General features: G+C 42.2%; 1 protein-coding gene across 2 annotated transcripts in view; it reads left to right on the top strand.

Moving 5' to 3' along the window:
* The window catches only part of TEX2 (testis expressed 2), a 108,540-nt gene that overhangs the window by 49,933 nt on the left and 36,639 nt on the right, over positions 1 to 21,968 (top strand). For both annotated transcript variants that reach the window (XM_067022202.1, XM_059046891.2), the window contains exons 3-5: positions 16,451 to 16,651; positions 17,852 to 18,191; positions 19,703 to 19,950. In XM_067022202.1, the coding sequence (XP_066878303.1) occupies positions 16,451 to 16,651; positions 17,852 to 18,191; positions 19,703 to 19,950 (789 nt within the window). The remainder of the gene's footprint in view (positions 1 to 16,450; positions 16,652 to 17,851; positions 18,192 to 19,702; positions 19,951 to 21,968) is intronic.

Below are 21,968 nucleotides of genomic sequence, written 5' to 3'. Positions count from 1 at the left end.
CTTATCCATTCATCTGTTGGTGGACACTGGGTTGTTTCCACATTTTTGCTATTGTGAGTAATGCTGCTATGAACGTGGGTGTATAAACAGGTTTTCAAGACCCTGCTTTCAATTCTTTGGGTTATGTACCCAGAAGTGAAATTGCTGGATCATATGGTAATTCTAGTTTTGATATTTGAGGAACTGCCATACTATTTTCCACAGTGGCTGTACCATTTTACATTCCCACCAGTAGTGTACAAGGATTCCAGTTTCTCCACATCCTTGCCAACACTTGTTATTTTCTCTTTTTTGATAATTTTTTTATAATTCAAAGCTTGTTTGGTTTTTCTGTTAATAGGTTTGTCCTCCTCTCTGTTTAAATGAGTGCTCAAAAAATGGCACCATGATCTCTATTTATTATAACACAAAAATGAAAACAAAAACCCCACAACAAAACAAGGGGAAGAACTCTCAGGGTCCAAAATACTGTTTGTCTTGTTTTTTGTTTGTTTGTTTTTTTAAAAAAATTTGATCAAGTCTGTTTTTATCAGTTTTTCTTTTTATAAATAATGCTTTTTTTTGATGTTGGGCGTAGGAGTTTATTAATTAATTTATTTATTTTTGCTGTGTTGGGTCTTCATTTCTGTGCGAGGGCTTTCTCTAGTTGTGGCAAGCGGGGGCCACTCTTCATCGCAGTGTGCGGGCCTCTCAGTATCGCGGCCTCTATTTTTTTTTTTTTAATTTTTATTTATTTATTTATTTTGCGGTAGGCAGGCCTGTCACCACTGTGGCCTCTCCCGAGGCCACAGGGCTTCCCAGGGAAGCCCTTCTGTGGTTTTTTAAACATTGATCGTGCATTTTTTTTTAAATAAGGAAAAAAGGTTATGAAATTAAAAAACAAAACAAGGGCTTCCCTGGTGGCGCAGTGCTTGAGAGTCCGCCTGGTGATGCGGGGGATGCGGGTTCGTGCCCCGGTCCGGGAGAATCCCACGTGCCGCGGAGCAGCTGGGCCCGTGAGCCATGGCCGCTGAGCCTGTGCGTTTGGAGCCTGTGCTCCGCATCGGGAGAGGCCACAGTGGTGACAGGCCTGCGTACCGCAAAATAAACCAACCAACCAAACAAAAAAACACAGAAAGCCCAGAGGAAAAAAATATTCTTTATCACACTAGTGGGAAGGAATTATAGTTAATATATAATATATACATATATGTACATATATATTTGGTATAAATCCTTGTTTTTTCCTACATTTCTGCATGTATGAATACATATATCACACACATTCACACTCATGCACTCTTTTTGTTTTGATTTAATGGGATCATATGGGATCATATACAGGCATATCTCAGAGATATTGCAGGTTTGGTTCCAGAGCACCACAATAAAGCAAAATATTTCAGTAAGGGAGTCACATGAATGTTTGGTTTCCCAGTGCGTATTAAAGTTATGTTTACACTATACTGTCCTCTGTTAAGTATGCAATAGCATTCTGTCTAAAAAAAAACCAATGTATATATCTTAATTTAAAACTACTTCATTACTACACAATATTGTAAATAAACTATACTTCAATAAAATACATTTTTTTCTAAAGTTATTGCTAAAAAATGTTAACCATTAGCTGACAATGCCGGGTTGCCACAAACCTTCAATTTGCAAGAACTACAACATCAGTGAAGCTTAGTAAAGCGAAACACAATAAAATGAGGTATACCTGTGTTTTGCAGTTCAGTCTTTTTCTTTTTTTCCCTTTCACATGGCAATATGTTATGAGACTGTTTCTTTTTTAAGAGAAGCTGGTGCTGAATCTTGAGGCTATGACACTTAAGCTTAGCATTACTGTAAGAAGTGGAGCAAAAGTGACTCATTCATGGTTGCTAAGCTTTTTTGATAGGGTGGTGCTGTGACTACCTGAATTACATGCCCTCTAAGGAAGTTAGTGCTAACTTTAGCAAAGAAAAAATGGTACTTACATTAACCCCAGTGCCTAATGACTGACTGCAGTATTCAGTTTAAACTGGTTTGAGCTCTTAATTGTCTTGGGAAGATTTTACTTTTAATCCAGTCAATCTTTAATGCTGAGTCCAATTTACTAAGTAGTCCACTGATTAATCAGGAACTTAACTACCTACACAGAGAATGACAAAGTTATAGCACAGTGTGGTTGTTTTGATCTGATCATTGAAACAGTAAAGGCAGCACTACGATGCTGAGCACCGACAGAGGGCTGAGTGTTGGGTATATTATCTCATTTAATCCTCATCACGACCCTTTTCAGTTAAGTTGTGTGCTCGTGAGGACGTGAAGGCATAGAGAGGGTAAGTTACTTGCCCAAGGTCACGTAGCTAGTGAGTAGGGGAGCCATGCAGGACTGACTCTTTTTCCTTTCTTTCTTTTTTTTTTTTTTTTTAAGGAAGGTGTTTTGCCCTTGATGCCTGGGATAAATGTTTTTATTTGTTGTTTCTTTTTAAAATAAATTTATTTATTTTTGGCTGCATTGGGTCTTCGTTGCTGCGCGTGGGCTTTTCTCTAGTCACGGCGAGTGGGGGGCTGCTCTTCATTGTGGTACGCAGGCTTCTCATTGCGGTGGCTTCTCTTGTTGTGGAACATGGGGTCTAGGCGCATGGGCTTCAGTAGTTGTGGCATGCGGGCTCAGTAGTTGTGGCTCATGGGCTCTAGAGCGCAGGTTCAGTAGTTGTGGCGCATGGGTTTAGTTGCTCCACGGCATGTGGGGTCTTCCCGGACCAGGGCTCGAACCCATGTCTCCTGCATTGGCAGGCGGATTCTTAACCACTGCACCACCAGGGAAGCCCATGATGCAATTCTTGAGGGCAGGTATGGAAAAAAATTTTAAACATTCACTGATATAGGAGGCTGTAAAACCTCACTCTGTGATAAAACTCTCTAGTACAGAGGCCTAGCCCCTTGATTCTGCATACTTCCTGCCCTAAGTAGATTACATCTGGAAGCCCATGAACCAGTCAGGCGGGGAGCTTGGTGCTCAGGACTGTTTCAGGAGACCATGTGGTTTTAAACCTCTGAACCATATAAGTTCTCATCGATGGGCCCAGGCAGTCCTTGCAGCCTGGACTGAGAGTCTGGTTCCTTTATTGGCTTCATAAACAATTCAAGGAGCGTTGCAGTTTTGTTTTGTTTGTTTTTTTTTTTTTGATGTGCCTTCACATGACAAGGAAACGGGGGAGAAAAGTAAAGCTTTTCTGTACTTTATCCAGGTGATTTTACTATTCCATCCATACTGTAGACATTTGTATTTACAAATGACACTGCAGCAGTGATGAGTGTGTGGACTGGTGAGCCAAAAAGACTACTTTGTAGCCAAGTAGTAAGTCTTCTCAAAGACTGCTGTGGGGTTGGTTAGGCCTCATGGTACCCTACCACCTCCCCCCTAACCCCACCAGTCAGCAGCTCTACTGTCTGGAATAGAAGCTGTCGAAGCCTCTGTGCCAAAGAGCTGTCACAAAGTCCACAGAGTAACTCTCAGAACCTTCTCCAAAGCCTGCTTGTTCTTAATGATGGGAATTCATAGCTAATACAAAGCAGCAATTAGGAGAAAGATGTTGCCACCTGCATTCATAATAAAGTGACATGTGAACGTATAAAAGCGGGGGGAAGACCAGAATGTTAGGAGAAGCTAATGGGACTTACAGCATGGGGGTCTGGGTGAGTTAGCTCATGGCAGGGCCTTGTGTGTGCCACTGAGTCCAAGGGAGGCATTGTGAGCAACACTCCTAGGTGGTAACCTTCCAGGGATGTTACTTTGGGTGACTAGCTAGATACCCTGAACTAGGGGCCCTGGGAAAGAATGGGAGAATGAGGCATTTAGAGTCAGCATATTGCACTTGGGATGTTTGCCTTGCTGAGTGTTCTTAAGCAAGTTGGATGCTCTTTCTTTTCCAAGGATGTACTTGTCACATGACCAGGAGTATACAGTCAGTCTCCATATCCTCAGGTTCCCTGTCCCTGTACGCAACCAACTGCGGGTCAAAAATATTTGGAAAAAAATTCCAGAAAGTTTCAAAAAGCAAAACTTGAATTTGCTGCATGCTGGCAACTATATAGGCATAGCATTTACACTGTATTTACAACCATTTACATAGCATTTACACTGTCTTAGGTGTTATAAGTAATCTAGAGCTGATTTAAAGTATATGGGGTGGAGGCAGTTTGCTGGTCCAGTGGGTAGACTGCATGCTCTCAATGCAGGGGGTCCGGGTTTGCTCCCTGGTTGGGGAACTACATCCCGCATGCCACAACTAAGGCCCAGCGCAGCCTAAATAAATAAATAAATAAATATTTTAAAAGTAATAAAGTATATGGGGGAGGGGTGTGCATAGGTTATATGCAGATACTATACCATTTTATATGAGGGACTTGAGCATCTGTGTATTTTGGTATCTGTGAGGGTCTTGGAACCAGGCCCCCTTGGATGCTGAGGAACGATTGTATTTAATTCAGTGCCATTCTTGAACACTAAGTTTCCACATGTGTATAATGAGAAGCTTCCTGAAGATTTCAAAAGGTTTTTGGGTTTATGTTTGAGTGTATGACATGTAATTGTGAATTATATTCGTGAGTAAATTCTTTATCTCAGACTTATAAACCACCTGCAGAACACAGCAGTAGGGTTTTGGTTTCAGGAGTGATGATGTGTCTCTTTTTGAAGGATATGGCCTAGAAGGTTGACTAATATTACATGTACACCATTGCAAAACAAACAGATTAATTTTGGAGAACGTTTTTTCCTTAGGTCATGTCATATTTAGATGTTTAATGAGAGGGATAGGTTTTTATAATAATTGCATTCCCTAAATACAGGCTGTGGTTTTGACATATAAAAGAATACTTTTTAGGGAGAACATTATCAATTTTGAGAAGAAATTCTAACTTGTAAATTTAATCTCAATTTCATGCAGTTCTTTCTTTTCAGAAATTAGAGTGAGCAAACTTTAAGGCAAAAACAGCCTCATTACATACAGCCAAAAGAGACACACTGCATACAGCCACAAAAGGTTGCTCTTTTTTGGTCTCTTATAATCCTTAATACAATGAGTACAAGAAATAAAAAATAGTATTTCTTTCCACGTTGTACTTAACTGAAAATATCCTGCCCCTCTAATGGGTCACTTAAGTTTCTGTGTTTGGCATTTATAATCATGGCTATTTCCCAGTCCCCCTTGTTGCTTAGGGGAGTTTGTCGGGTGAGGTGTTTCAGTGCAGACACTCTCACTTGCAAGCAGGTACCCCATGTTTTGAGTTGGTTGGAGAAGCAACTGTGGGGAAAATGCTTCCTGAATTACACAGGAACAGTGGTAAGGATGTCAGGCGGCCCCAGCATGATTTTTTTCATCTTTTATTTTTTAATGTTTTATTGTAGGAGATTTCAAGTATACACAAAAGTAGAGAGAAAAATATAATGAATCCCCATATATCCAATACCCAGCTTCAACAATTATCAACATTTTGCCAGTTTTCCTCTTAACCTATTAACTTATGGCATGGCTGAACCATAATTCTGGTCCACCTATATAGGTAACTACAGTTTGTAGCATCATTTCCTTGGGAAAATGCATCCTGAATTGGAGGACCATCCTTTCTGGTTTTGTTCCAGGTGTCATCTATGGAGTGAAGAGAGAGGCTGTGAGCATTGTGGGTCTGAGATTTCTCAAATCATGTTTTTTTTGAAAAGTAAGGTATTAATCATGAAAAAATATCAATGCTATATACCTTTTCACTTCTAAATTTTATATGTAACGTATAAAGAAGATACAAAATCCATCGAAGATTGTTCTTATTGTGCAATAATTAGCCTTTAGTTTGCCATCCCCCCAAAGACAAGGAGATTGTAAGCAAGATGGCCCCAGGGCATGAGCATGTTGTGGTGTTGATGCCCCGGCGGCTCTTGTGAACTCTCTGATTCATTCTGTTTCTCCTTTCAGTGGTCTCCAAAATGGGTTGCTGAAGGCATGATCCAAGAAGAAAATATTAAAGTTTCTTTTTGAATATATTTTTACTCTTTTTATCTATAAGAACATAAATAAGCCTTGCTAATATTTAACATACAGATGACCATATGTTGACCATTGGTCAAAATCCTTGGAAATTATCAAGAAGACTGTTTGAGATATGGATTTACATCCATTATCATTAACAGTGAGCCTCACCCTAAGTATATATATTGAGCCTTGATGTGTCAGCTGAAGATAGTACAAAGCTGTCAGAAAGCCATAACTGAAAGTTAGTGAAAAGGCTAATTATTTCATTTTTTGCTCTTTATTTCTGTTTTTTAATTTTTATAAATGCTGTATTATATTAGAACATGTATATAATTTATAAGTGAATGTCTACATTCTGAGTATATACTCAAAAAAATTTAACTGACAGGATATGTGATCTAAAGCTGATCTAATTTATTTGCTGATCTATTTTATAATTTCAACACTTTTTAATGTGATTTAATGTTTATTGTGTATTCACATAACTCAGACCTCAATTATTTTATTGGTTCATCTGATATGATGTTGTTTTTCTGTCTAATTTACATGCTTGTTATCTCCTACCTCTACCGCTGTCTGCCAAGTCACATACCTGAGTTTACAAGGTGCTGCCCTGAAGGATAGGAAAAACTAGGATAAAGACCATTTTCCCAGGCGGAGACTGTGGCTTAAGCCCAGTGTGACACTACTGTTAAGGTGACCTTGGAGCAGGCAGTTGGAGGATATGGATAGTATTGATAGTATTTATGCTGGCGCTTCCCTCCTTTAATGGACTTTTTTTTTTTTTTTTAAGATACTGTCTTCAAGCAGCATTTATTTTGAATGTTGACTATTTGCTTGAGGCTATCATTCATAATGTGAGTTCTGTCTATAGATCTGCCTTTCATGGGTAAAATCAAATTAGCATCTAAAGTTCTGTAAAGTTTAGTAGACTGTTCCTGCCGTATTCTCTAAGTCCATGATCTGTGATGCTATGTTTTGACTGATGACTCCGGTTCTAAACCATTAACACATCAAAAAGGGTTTGAGCCTGGCAAAGAGAAAGCCCTGCTTATGTTTTAGTTTGGGGGACAAAAGAAAAATAATCACATTTTTGTGTGATTTTTCAGAGGTGTTTTTCAGCAGCAAGGGACCTTGGGTCCTGACTCTGTTCTTATGTTTAGGATTTGCTCCTTCCCTGATAGACTAGATGAAGGAATGATGCAGGGGATCTGAGTGGCAGGGGCCTTGAGGCCAGCACAGCCACGTGACAGGAGGGTGCCAGCCCAGGCACCCCATGCACTGAAGATAGAGAAATCCCCATTGCGTCCTCAGGCCAGTGGGATGGCGCGTTTCTCTGGTCAGCTCAGCATCAAGCTGATGAAGAGAGCATTGGCCTTGACCTCCTGATTGGCACTGTAACTGAAAGTGAGCACAATAATAGTTCTTCCAGACTTTATTATTTTGCAAAAGGTTAATTGTAGCTTTTAATCTTTCCAAGTATTAAACGAGTCCCTTTATAGATTGTGGTTTGTACTTTCAGCCAGACATGGCTTCTAAATCCAGTGGAGAATTGAAGAGAAACCCCCTGACCTTTTACAACGGGGATCACAGGACCAGTCTGTGGGCCAGACAGCTGCAGCCCAGCTGACTGTGGTCATTGTCCCCCAGCGGCGGGCACTGTGTCTGTTTTGACAGTTCCAGCGTCAGAAAGAAACAAGGCTTGTCTGAGACGCTGTAGTGTGGGTTGAGAGCATCTCTGAGTTCTTTAGTTGAGTTGTTGAAATGGAATGAGTTGCTAACTGTATCTGTACCTCTTTAGGCCCACCCACATAACAAAACAAAGTTGGAGAAAGATCTTACTTGGTAAGGAATTCAGGGTGAAGACTTTTTTTTTTTTTTTTTTTTTTTGCGGTATGCGGGCCTCTCACCATTGTGGCTTCTCCCACTGCAGAGCACAGGCTCCGGACGTGCAGGCTCAGTGGCCATGGCTCACGGGCCCAGCCACTCCGTGGCACGTGGGATCCTCCTGGACCGGGGCACGAACCCGTGTCCCCTGTATCGGCAGGCGGACTCCCAACCACTGCGCCACCAGGAAAGCCCCAGGGTGAAGACTTGTAGAACAGCTGCGCAGTGGACAGTTGGTCACTATTTGGGGAACACGATGAAGACCTTGGAGTTGCTGCACTGCTCACAAGATTGGATATTTGGCCGCTTAGTTGTGGAAATTCCATGTGCAGCTTAACCCAGGGAGTAGGTCAAGCCCCAGGTAAAATTTAGCTGATTGGTAGTAGCCAAAGACAGTCAGGGGACTTCCCTAGTGGTTCAGTGGTTAAGATTCCATGCTTCTGCTGTAGGGGCTGCAGGTTGGATCCCTGGTCGGGGGACTAAGATCCCACATGCTGCATGGCGCGGCCACAAAAAAAAAAAAAAAAGCAGTCAGGGTTTGTACTGGGTAATTGCTTCCTGCAAGGGCAACCTGGATTTGAGTCAGTAGGGGGCAGAACAGGGAACTCGGAGAGCAGTTGTGCCTGGTCACCTGTTGGCCTGAGCCTCCCAGTGGCCAGTCTGCATCCTGGATGCCTGACAATGTGGGTTAAGTAGCAGCTCTTGTGATTCTCTGCGGGTTTCCTATCAAAGCTTGTAATGTTCCAGAAAGAACCCTACATGGGAGTCAGGACACCTGGGCTCTAGTCACAACACTGCCCTCTCCTCTATAAATAAGAAGTGGCTAATTCAGTTTCTGTCCCGAAAAGCTTTAACAATTTTTACTTTTCATTGTCTTTCTGAGGTTACTTCTTTTCTTGTTCTGTGCTCCTTTTTTTTTTTTTTTTTTTTTTTTTTTAATTTTTAAAATTTTTGGCTGCGTTGGGGCTTTCTCTAGTTGCAGCGAGCGGGGGCTACTCTTTGTTGCAGTGCGCGGGCTTCTCATTGCGGTGGCTTCTCTTTGTTGCAGAGCACGGGCTCTAGGCATGTGGGCTTCAGTAGTTGTGGTGCGTGGGCTCAGTAGTTGTAGCATGCGGGCTCAGTAGTTGTGGCTTGGGGGCTCTAGAGCACAGTCTCAGTCATTGTGGCTCACGGGCTCTAGAGCGCAGGCTCAGTAGTTGTGGCACGTCAGCTTAGTTGCTTCGCAGCATGTGGGATCTTCCGGGACCAGGGCTCGAATCCGTGTCCCCTGCGTTGGCAGGCAGATTCTTAACCACTGCACCACGAGGGCAATCCCTGTTCTGTGCTCTTTGGTGCAATAATAATTTGGTTTTTCTCTTCGGGAACAGGGACCAAGTCTTCTATTTCAAATAAGCCCTGCAGCTCCCTGCACTTAGTAGGATCTCAGCTCATTTCTTTGCTTCTCTCCACCTGTGCAGCCACAATACCTACAGGCTGTGATGAGCACACCAGTCTGTCCTACTTACTTGTGCTTTACAGATTTTATTTAATCCTCACAGTCACCCTCTGAATTAATCAGGGAAGCTTCCTAGGAGAAGCATCATCTTTGCCATGACCTGAGGGGTGACCAGGAGTTAGCCAGACTAAAGGTGGGGCTGTGCTGTGGAAGTGGGGTAGGAGCCTGGACCTCTTAGTGAGGCAGACTTGGTTTAACCAAGTCCCAGATTTGCCGCTCCACAGACCACTTTTTTTTTTTTTTTTTTAACCCCTGTCGAAGCAAATCTCTTAACCTTGCTCACCGCTTTCCTCACCTGCAAATTCTTAGGGAATTGGCAGAAGTAAAGGAGATAATGCATGTGAGAGCCAGGATCATAATGTGAGCTTAACTGCCAGCTATTATAACGAATATTAATATCAGTATTTTAAAAATCATATGCATAAGATTTGTTCCTTTTCTATATGCAGACTACCTCGATAAGGTACTGTTAACGTGGAGAAAGTCATTATGGCTTGAGCAGAGTAGGAGGTGGGGACCAGGGAGGCATGAAGCTGGGAAGTAAGGTGTGTAGGACCCTTTTACAGGTGAGAAAACCAAGGGTCTGAGGCTAAGCATCATCCAACTAGGCGGTAAGTGGTCAAGCCAGGATTGGAACCCAATTGTGCCAGACTCTTTGCAGTTCTGCTAATGGATGTGGGTTGGTTTCAGTGCCTGTGTTTGGACCACCAGCCTTTCATGTAATCAAGTAAGATCAAGGATCCAGACTCACTGAAGCTAACAAATGATTGTTCACAGTAGATGTGCAGTTCAAATCCTGATTTGTGAGTTGTACTTACTTGGTTTTGGCAGCTGTGGACTTTAGCCTATGATAGATTTTTAACACGAAGAAAATGGTACCGCAGGAAGGAGGAAATGTGAAGATAAAAGGGAAGGAGAACCCACAGGTGCCTTTGTGTTTGGAGCTCAGCCACAGGTGATTGTGAAAGGTTGGGGGTTGGGAGGAGGAGGGTCAGGCCAGCTCCAATCCCAACTGGAAGAAGGGAGTTTGCCGCCCCTTGGGCTTTCCCAAGGAAAAGCAGCTCCTGGATTCTCTTCCTAGGCCTACCCCTGCCTCTCACCACTGTCTCCTCTAGTGGGGCAGGGAGGGTCCTGTGGTTTTGAGCTGTGGAGGACTTGAAACCTTTCTCCATATTCCTGGGAATCAGGCTGTTCTAGTGTTCTTGCAGCTTGGCCTGTGGTAGAGGGTGACCTGTCCCTGTCAGAGCCGTCAGCAAAGAAGGACAGCCACATCTCATCTCAGAACTGTGGCCACGCGGGCAGACACAGGCTGTGGCCCAGTGAGAACTCTGTAGAGGGCTCAGGTGGTAGCTCAGGCTGCTGGGTCAAGAGCCTGGCTTTGTGGCTAAAAACCAGTCCCTGAAGCACTTGGAAACAGTTGCTCTTGTTAACCAGATGTAAGAATTTGATGAGAAACAAAAACTAAGCAGCTGTTTGTTAGACTAGTGCAGAGTGATGGCTCTTCACCTGAGCAAGCCTGTAAACGGATGAGCTGATGCAGGGCTTGTGTCCCAACATGTGTGCCTGTGTCTTGTTTTTTTACTACTAAAAATCAAAGGAATAAGCTAAAAGTGTTATGTAAGTTTGTTCACAAGTTGCGTATCTTTTAATGGTCTTATAGAACTATAAGAGTTTTAAAAACTTTAGCCTTTTACCTAGATTACTTTTGTTCTTATTCCTGAGTTTTTAATATTTGGTGTTAGCTTTTTAAAGGGGTTTTGAATTTCTAAAATAGACTATTTCACCTGGAGACAGGTTTAGATTATCTTCTCATTCAATTAGGTAAAGCACTTACTAACACTGCATAAACCTCAATGTATGGAAGTGTCAGTAAGAGGAAAGAGGACGGTTTTGACCATTCTGGTTGAGCCCAGTGTCTAGGTCTGAAAAGCTGGAACCCAAGAATTGGGCATGGGCTGTCTAGTAGAGTGGACACCAGCCACATTTGGCCATTGAGCAGTGAAATGTAGCTAGTTTGAACTGAGATGTGCTCTAAGTGTAAAATACATAGTGGATTTTGAAGACAGCACAAAACAAAGAATGTAAAATCTTATTAATAATTTTTAATATTTATTACATGTTGAAATGATAATTTGGATATATTGGGTTAAATAAAATACATTGTTAAAATTAATTCCACCTGCTTTTTTCTTTTTTAGTGTGGCTACTAGACAATTTAAAACTACATATTTTCATGATGCACATTTATGGCTCATGTTGTATTTCCATTGGATAGTGAGTGCTTCCCTGAATAATTCTGCATTTTCTGACTTAGGAAAGAAAAAATGAAAGCAATTGGAGAGAAACAATCTTTTATTCCTAAATTTCTCTTATTCATAAATCAAATAATTAATCTGTCCAGTCTCAGGAGTTTCAAAATGGGGAAATTCTCTAAAAATTCCTCTGTTTCTCAGAGGCTGTCTTATTATTTAAGAGTAACTTCATAGAATAATGCTTGTCTTTTTTTCCCTTCAGCCTTTCTAGTCTGGTGGTGACTGGATGATAACCGTAATGCTGGGAATTTTGTCCAAAATTCCAGAACCATGTTAGTTCTATTGCCTTTTTTATATGTCTACTATAATCTCACATAGTGGAACTAATGAAAAATATTTTATATGGAGATATTGCAGAAATGTTTGTCATATCAAATTATGATTATAATAATTCAAAAGTCATTAAATAAAGGTTGAGCATCTCAGCTAAGATGTTGTGATGGACCCACAAATGTATCACACATATTCTGTATCCTCAAGTAGCCTCTACTCTAGCCAGGAGGTATACATTCAGAATGAAATGACTCAAAAGAGCAATCCCAGGTAGGGACCATATGGCCAAATGGCTTATAAAGGACACTGATAGCAAGTTGCTATTTTAATTTCATAGTTGTTCCTTGACCGTTAGAACTTCTTAAGCACCAGTCCCTCCTTCCCTCCCTCCATGGATTCTTCTTGGTTTTAGTAGCACTGCATGTAAACTCAACCTGGCCTTGAGCATGGCTCTGAAGCAGCCTAGAAAAATCAGATCTGCTTCAAGTTCTCTATTAATCTAGTTGCCTTTAGAACTTTAAGCCTAGTAAACCTGTTATATGTAAGAAAGTATTTTCTGCAACCAAATTGGATAAAAAGAGAACTGTGGATTATATGTCAGGAGATCTTTAGCAAAAAATATTTGTGTTTAAAAAAACAAATAAATACATTTATAGAAAACTCTACCCAACAACAGCAGAATGCATATTTTTTTTAGTGTACGTGGAACATTCCCCAGATAAACGATATTCTGGGCCATAAAACAAACTTTAACAAGTTGAAAAGAACTGAAATTATACAAAGCAAGTTCTCTGACTATAATGGAAGTAAACTAGAAAACAATAACCGAAAGATGTCTGGAAAATTCACAAATATTTGGAAATTAAACACACTTCTGATTAGCCATGGGTCCAAAGATAGTCACAAGGGAAAGTAGAAAATATTTTCAATTGAATAAAATTGAAAATACAGCAAATCAAAAATTGAAGCTGATGCAGTGCTTAGAGAGAAATTAATAGCAATAAATGATTATATTAGAAAAGAAAAAAATGTTACCAATATCAGGACTGAAAGGGAGGACATCACTACAGACTCTACAGACATTAAAAGAATAATAGGGAAATATTACAAACAACATTATGCCCAGAAGCTGGATAATTTAGATGAAACAGACAAATTTCCTTATAAGATAAACTATCAAAGCCCACTCAAGAAGAAATAGATGACCTGAATAGTCCAATGGTAACTAAAGAAATTGAAATCATAGTTTAAAACCTTTCTACAAAGAAAACTCCGGACCCACATGGCTTCCATGGCAAATTTACCAAACCTTTAAGGAAGAAATATTAATTCTACACAAACTCCTCCAGAAAATAGAAGGAACACTTCCCAACTCATTTTATGAGGCTAGATAATACCAAAAGATATGGCAAAAAGACTATAGACCAACTTCCCTCATGCACTTGGACAAATGAACGAAGCACTAGCAAACCAAATTCAGCAATGTATAAAAAAGGATAATAATAGTGTTGTACTGGTAAACTGGCTCTCCGGTTGGTGGGGGGAGCCCTCTTTGTACTGATTTCCATGGTGTAAATCTCCCACCATGGCCAGTTGCAAGTTACCAACATAAGGTCACTGAATGTGGAGTTGGGAAAAGATGTGTAGAATCAGCTCTCATGAGCTAGTATAGTCCAGCTTCAGCACATCCTGACCCATCATGCATAATCTTCCCAAGAATGTGAACTGTTCAACATTCAAAAATCACCATAATAACAGACTAAAGAAAAAGACAAAAAACTGTGAGCCAAAAATTGTGCTTAGTTCTATACTTAGCAAAATAAGTCCACCCAAACTGATGCTCTGACAGTTCAGTCCACTTCAGGCCTCACTGTGCTCTGTATTGCTTGTCCCCTTTTTTGCTTCATTGCTTTGATCATTGCTGTTTCTTTACAAACACCTAGATTACACTCTCTTCCCATGGCCACTGCTTACTCATCCAACATTTTTTAATAGATGCAATGACTCATTGGGAGGAGGGTGAGATATTCCTAGCTCATGCAAAAGATCTACTGAGGTGTATAAATCCATATAATTGGCTCATAAATTTCACACACATGCACACACAGACACACACACACACATACCCCCAATGATAAAGAAGTATGTTTGTCCATTTTTATTTCCAATAACACACTCAGGATATTCTTTGTGAGGACTTCTTTTTTATAGTTACTCTAGTGGGGTCATAGGATGGTGAAATGAAGACCAGTTCTTCTCTACTGTTTTGAGAGTACCCTTGAGTCAAGAATGTTGTTGTTGTTTTTAAACATCTTTATTGGAGTATAATTGCTTTACAATGTTGTGTTAGTTTCTGCTTTATAACAGTGTATCAGCTATATGTATACATATCCCCTCCCTCTTGCATCTCCCTCCCACCCTCCCTATCCCACCCCTCTAGGTGGTCGCAGAGCACCGAGCTGATCTCCCTGTGCTATTCAGTTGCTTCCCACTAGCTATCTGTTTTACATTAGATAGTGTATATATGTCCATGCCACTGTCTCACTTTGTCCCAGTTTACCCTTCCCCCTCCCCGTGTCCTCAAGTCCATCCTCTACGTCTGCATCTTTATTCCTGTCCTGCCCCTAGGTTCATCAGAACCTTTTTTTTTTTTTTTTTTTTTTTAGATTCCATATATATGTGTTAGCATACGGTATTTGTTTTTCTCTTTCTGACTTACTTCACTCTGTATGACAGGCTCTAGGTCCATCCACCACACTACAAATAACTCAATTTCATTTCTTTTTATGGTTGAGTAATATTCCATTGTATATATGTGCCACATCTTTATCCATTCATCTGTCAATGAACACTTAGGTTGCTTCCATGTACTGGCTATTGTTAATAGTGCTGCAGTGAACATTGTGGTACATGTCTGTTTTTGAATTATGGTTTTCTCAGGGTATATGCCCAGTAGTGGGATTGCTGGGTCATATGGTAGTTCTATTTTTAGTTTTTTAAGGAACCTCCATGCTCAACATCAGTAATCATTAGAGAAACGCAAATCAAAACTACAATGAGGTATCACCTCACACCGGTCAGAACAGCCATCATCAAAAAATCTACCAACAGGGCTTCCCTGGTGGCGCAGTGGTTGAGAGTCCGCCTGCCGATGCAGCGGACGTGGGTTCGTGCTCCGGTCCGGGAAGATCCCACATGCCGCGGAGCGGCTGGGCCCGTGAGCCATGGCTGCTGAGCCTGCGCGTCGGGAGCCCGTGCTCCGCAACGGGAGAGGCCACAGCAGCGAGAGGCCCGCGTACCGCAAAAAAAAAAAAAAAAAATCTACCAACAATAAATGCTGGAGAGGGTGTGGAGAAAATGCTGTTCTTTTAAAAATCTTTGTATCAACTTCTGACACACTGCTTGGCACATAGAGAGATTCACTGCGTGTTTGGATGAATGGATGAATGAATAACAGAATTTTGAGCATCCCTCGCTTGTCGAGGCTCTCAATTCAAGATTTTAGTGTGAGACTCAAATACTCACCGTGGAAATGGCTATTCCTTGAAAAGAACGACAATCCCAACTCTACTGTAGTGATCTTCAGTATTTCTCTGCTCATTTCAAAGACATAAAATGAGGGGAGTGGGAACACAGTAATTAAAATTCTCTAGAGAACTTCTTTTAAAGAGATCTGGGCCACCCATATCATCTGAAAAAGTACTGTGGGGCTGGCAGAGTGTTAAATGATGAAAACTGATTACAGTTATGAGACTAGCTTTAGCACTGTTTTGTTGTGTGTAAGGGTTTTGTGTGTTGCTCATACCTTCAACATGTTTGCTCTCTGTACTCATACGTTGATTTTTAAACTTATATTAATGGGTTGGGGGGAACCTGGAACACGACTTTATTCACTTAAGTTACTGTATATCTTTGAATTTTGACATACCATTGATCATATCTGTGATTTATTTAATGCCTAAGTCTCAATCATCTGCTTTACTATGATTTCACTGAGATAAAAATGGGGAGTGGTATGGTAATGTGAGTTAATATGGTCTGTGAAATGTCAAAGATTGTTTGCAGGTGGGCTGAGAAGAGGCCGTGTCTGCTTAATTAAGAAGGCCAGACTGGGTGGGATTACTTGTCCCCAGAGGAGGTCAGGCCGAGAGACTTCTGTTTATATGAACTAAACTTTTGAGTTTCCTGATTTGCCTGTCAGCTTTAAAGAAAAGAACCTTTAATTATTTAGGAAAATGGACATTGTCATTCTCCCCCTAAATCCAGGTTTTTAGTTAACAAAAACATACCAAATCACTCCTCAGCACCAATTATCCTTCAAGCTAAGTGACTTGTCTCAGCAACCTCTTGTCATCAGTAAGTTAATACTTGCATTGTAGTCAAATCTGGTTTCAGTGCCCGGAATACCAGAGTGGTCATCATTTTCATATTGAATCAGATGTCTGTTTATTCTGATTTTACTAAAGGAAGTTTTTCTCCATCAGGGATGGATGAATGAGATTTACAACTATGATCCAGAAACTTACCATGCGACTTTGACACATTCAGTCTTTGTTCGACTTGAGGGTGGAACTTTAAGGCTTTCAAAGCCCAATAAAAATATATCCAGGAGAGCAAGCTACAATGAAACAAAGCCAGAGGTTACCTACATTAGCCAGAAAATCTACGACCTGTCCGACAGCAAGGTGAGCCCAACTAATTTGGAAGCTTAGAAGAATGAAAAGCATTTGGAATCTTGGACGCTTTACTGTAATTTTTCCCCTTAAAAGGTTGTGTGTTTAAAGTATTAGTGTAATTTAGAGCAGTGCCTCTCAAACATTAATGTGCATGTGAATCACCTGAACATCTTTCAAAGTACAGAATCTGATTCAGCAGCTATGAGTAGGGCCTGAGAGTCTGCATTTTTATGAGCTCCCAGGTGATATCCATGCTGCTGGTCCACAGACCACACTCTGAGAAGCAAAGGCATCATACACTCTTCTGACTTTAAGAGTTAATTTTTTTGGTCAGACAAAAGCCACATGTGGTGATGCTAGGCTAATAACTAATGCGAGCTCTGTAAATATGATAATTATGGAAAATTATGCAAAATAACCACATTTTGATAAAAGTATACTTCTGCTTTTGAGAAATGTAAATTATTTGTTATTCCAAAAAGCTATAGGTTCTCTTTTCTTATAAATCTTGTGAGTGATCTTTGAGTTTCTCCAAAATGGCAGAATTATTTAAAATAGTTTTTTGACAAATTCATTCTTAACTTGTGGTTGATAAACTTGAGCTTCCCATCAAGATCTAATTTGATAAATTCTTTTATTTCCCCCAGTTTAGGTTTGGCCCAGGATCATTAAACTCAGTTGATATCCAAACTTAATTGATGATAATCCATTAAATAATTATTCTGCTACTGTTACCTGAAAATTGTAGATATTTGTAACTCTTGCAAAATTCTTGAATATCTACTTTCTGGAATTATTTTGAAGAATAAGTCATTTCTAAAAATTCTAGTTTCTATAGTCATGTTATGGACAGGTGGTAATTCTTTCACATTCATCATTTTAGTCAAAAATACTATGAAGGGGCTTCCCTGGTGGCGCAGTGGTTGAGAGTCTGCCTGCCGATGCAGGGGACACAGGTTCGTGCCCCGATCCAGGAAGATCATACATGCCGCGGAGCGGCTGGGCCCATGAGCCATGGCCGCTGAGCCTGCGCGTCCAGAGCCTGTGCTCCGCAACGGGAGCGGCCACAACAGTGAGAGGGCCGCGTACCGCAAAAAACAAAAACAAAAACAAAAAACTATGAACTTTGCATTTGTGCTCTGCACAGTAGTAATGTACAATGTAGCCAATTCTTAATTTAATGTGTAAATCCTTTCCCTCTCTCTGTAGATTTATCTTGTGCCTAAAAGTTTGGCTCGAAAACGAATCTGGAATAAAAAGTACCCCATTTGTATCGAGCTTGGTCGACAAGATGACTTTATGTCTAAGGCCCAGACTGATAAAGAGGCTTCTGAAGAAAAGCCACCAGCTGAGAGGGAGTTGGGAGGCGAGGACCCTAAGAAGCCAACCCACCCTCAGGAGGGAACACGATCTGGCCAGCGAGATCAGATACTCTATCTCTTTGGGAGAACTGGCCGAGAAAAAGAGGAGTGGTTTAGGAGATTTATTCTGGCATCTAAGCTGAAGTCGGAAACCAAGAAGCCACCTGGTGTCTCTGGAAGTAAACCAGGTAATGACATGTGTGCTAAATGCTTATGTATTTTTAAAGGGCCTGTGGGAGAATCAAGAGAGAGTCCCAGGTAGAAAGAGGGGAAGACCACCCTGAATTGATGACTATCTGCCACCTAAGGTATATTCATGGATAATTTGCCTTCTAGGCTGCTCACTGCAATACTTTTTACTGAATCATTTAACCAGTGATGGAACCGTTTGCAGATGTATGGTTTTTTGCCTCTGCTGGTTCCTTAAGGATTATATCAATATTTATGTTTACGTACTGTGGCTCCTCTGAGAGAAGCAGCAGCAGGAGAGCCCTAGTTGTAGTAAGAAGGCCAGTGAGAAGGCAGCTTATGCTCTCAAGCTTCTGGCCTTCGACACGGCCTCCACGCCTGAGATTGCCATCGAAGCACAGAATCCTTGGCCTCCTGACTCACTGCATTTGCATCGATTATCCCGTGCCTCTGCTCATTTCCTATCCCTCTGTCCCATGTACTTTGCTTGGAACAGCACTGAATCTCTCTCCATCCTCCAGACACACTGTGCCCTATCATTGCTTTCTGCGTATGCTGTTCCCTCTACCTGGAATGCTCTTCCCCCACCTAGACCGGGAAAATGCCAACTATTTCTTCAAGGGGCAGTCCAGAGGTCACTACCTGTGAAAGTCACTGCTGGAGGAAGCGCCTCTCAGCTCTTGGGCAGAGGGCCTCACCCTGTTCCTTCTGCCTGAAAGTCCTTTAGTCGTGCTTCAGTTACAGTGCTTATTACAGAAAGTTGTGATTTATTTGCCTAGGTGCCTGAGTTCAAGGGCAGGGATTGTGTATGTCTTATTATTCTTTTTAATGTGGAGTTGACCCAGAGAAAGTGCTCAATGAAAAATGTGTTGAATGGGCTTCCCTGGTGGCGCAGTGGCTGAGAGTCCGCCTGCCAATGCAGGGGACATGGGTTCGTGCCCCAGTCCGGGAAGATCCCACATGCCGCGGAGCGGCTGGACCCGTGAGCCATGGCCGCTGAGCCTGTGCGTCCGGAGCCTGTGCTCCGCAACGGGAGAGGCCACAACAGTGAGAGGCCCGCATACCGCAAAAAAAAAAAAAAAGAAAGAAAGAAAAAGAAAAATGTGTTGAATGAATGAATGAAAGATGTTTGTCCATTCACAGCTTACAGCAATTCCAGTTAGCTTTCTGCCCACTTTCTGTGTGCCCCTTGGGGTGTGTCAGTCCTTCATCTCACCCCAAGAGAGCACCAGAAAAAAAGAAAAAGGTACCTACCAGATATGTATCATGGCTCCCATTCCTCTGAATTGTCTTGAAGAAGAATAAAAATTGTTCTAAAAAGTTATCTATCATTACAATGGAAGGTGTCTTTCAGGGTGGGAAATAACCTTATAAATATGTATTTTTTAAATAGTCATTTATAGCATTTTAGCTGCTTTTCAACTGAACCCAGTGGAGTTTGCTCTGTGTTCCATTTCCTTGGCCATTGTTTTCCTCATCTGTGTTAACAGCCATCACTTCTTTGCTCCAGGGGTTTTGCCCTCACACAGCAGACACAACAGTCCCTCGGGGCACCTGACCCACAGCCGCAGCAGCAGCAAAGGCAGCGTGGAGGAGATCATGCCCCAGCCGAAGCAGAAGGAACTAGCGGGCAGTGTACGGCAGAAGATGCTTCTGGACTACGGTGTGTACATGGCCAGGTGTGTCCCCCAAGAAAACCGAAGCCCCCAAAGGAGCCCAACGCAGAGTGCGGAGAGCAGCCCCACAGCTGGGAAGAAGGTAAAGCTGGCTGCCTGGGGGTAGCTTTTTTGCTCTTAGATTCGTTTCCTCATACATAAGCCCTTTGAGCGCCTCTTTTGTACCAGGCCTTGTTCTAGGCATTGGGGACACAGTGCTGAACCAGACAGATGAGGGCTGTACTCTTAGGGAGCTTGGGCTCTAGTCAGAGAGACAGCAAGCAGCAAACATCAGGTGGCAATAAGCATTAAAATAAAGACAAATAGGGCTTCCCTGGTGGCGCAGTGGTTGGGAATCTGCCTGCCGATGCAGAGGATGCAGGTTCGTGCCCCAGTCTGGGAAGATCCCACATGCCGCAGAGCGACTAGGCCTGTGAGCCATGGCCGCTGAGCCTGCGTATCTGGAACCTGTGCTCTGTAACAGGAGAGGCCACAACAGTGAGAGGCCCGCGTACCGCAAAAATAAAAAAAAAAAAAAAAAAAAAAAAAAGACAAATAAGGGAGGATGGAAAGTGGCCAGAACTGCTGTTTTAGATTGTGGTCAAGGACAGCCTCTTTGAGGACGTGACATTTGGGCAGAGACCTGACCAAAGTCAGGAAGTGAGCCCTGGCGATCTGTGTGAGAAGAGCATTCCAGGTGCGGGGACCAGAAGGTACAAAGGCCCTGAAGCAGGCCTATGGTTGGAGTATTCAAGGAACTGTGGTGAGGTCAGTGTAGGTGACAGTGAGCAAAGGACAGAGGCAGGGCCTCATCAGATCAATTTCTTGTCCGGTCAGACCATGGGAGGCCCTGGTAGGGTTTTGAGCAGGGGCTAATGTTGATCTGACTTGCGTTTAAAAAGTCATGTGGAGACTGGAGAAGGGGCAGTAGGAGGAAGGGGCGGTGGGAGGTGATCGTGGCAGCAGAGCATGGGGCTAGACTGAGGTGGTCATAGCGGGTGGTGAGAAGTGGCGGTCTTGGGGATACTGTTGGAGGGAAGCTGGCTGGATTTGCAGATGAATTCCATGTGTCATGGGGAGAACCAAAGGAGTCAGAGATTACCCCTAGCTTTTGACCTGAGCAACTGGGCCATCTGTAGGGAAATCCACAGAATCATTAGCAATAGAGGTCTAATTCCTCAATAACCATAGTATTCTCAAATTCTCAGACTCCTCAGCTGTGTCCAGGGCTTTTGAAGGTTTACCATATGCATTATTTGCAAAATGTAACAAGCTGGACATTGACTCAAGATCATTTGTGATAAGATAACTAATATAAGCTGCCATATATCAGACTCTGTTAGACACTGTAATAGAATTTACTCTGATCCCTTGAACAGTCTTGCAAACCAGGTGGTATTCTCTCCATTTTATAGATGGAGAAACCAAACTTCACAGAAGTTAAGTAGCTTAATGTCACAGTTGCTAAGTGATGGAGTGCACAAAACCTGATCTGAGACTCCAAGGCCCTTTGGCTGCCAGGACTGCCGTCTTGGTGGGTCATTCTCAGACTGTGCTTGACCTGAGGCCTCCAGCCGCTACGCCCCCTCAGGTTCCGAGGCACAGCCTCCCGCCCGTGGAGCACGAAGCCTGTTTCTTCCATGTTCAGTTACTAAAGTGTTTGACCTCTTATAGTGACTCTATTTCTGTTAACGGGAAGCATTTGGTGCCTTCCTCTTTGTGCTTTCAGGCTTTAGTCATTCTGTTGACCCTCTTCAGTGTGGAAGAGGCCCCAGAACCTTCATCTAGCCTACTTTGTCAGGGTCAAAAAAGACCATATGCCTTTGCTGGCCTCTGACCCACTGCCTCCCCCCTGACCTAAGTTACCAGCTAGAGTGGAAGTAGACTTCCCTCTAAGCTAGAGAGGGGTAATAGAAAACGGCTCTGGAAATGTCCTGTTTACCACCACTGAGTCCCACTCCCTCTAATTCCCTTTCTGTCTGGGCTGTCAGCTGTCTGGATTCTCATTAGACTCAGGAAAATCAGGAGGAGAACTGTGTGATGTAAGAAAAGGATCTAATAAATAAATGCTTGCTTTTTAAAAAAGAGTTCTAGAACATCGCTTCCTCAATATGTGTTACA

Source organism: Kogia breviceps, chromosome 19 (genome assembly GCF_026419965.1).
Source record: "Kogia breviceps isolate mKogBre1 chromosome 19, mKogBre1 haplotype 1, whole genome shotgun sequence".
NCBI lineage: Eukaryota > Metazoa > Chordata > Mammalia > Artiodactyla > Physeteridae > Kogia > Kogia breviceps.
Note: the sequence above shows the minus strand (reverse complement) of the source record. Positions and strands in the feature narration are given on the sequence as shown.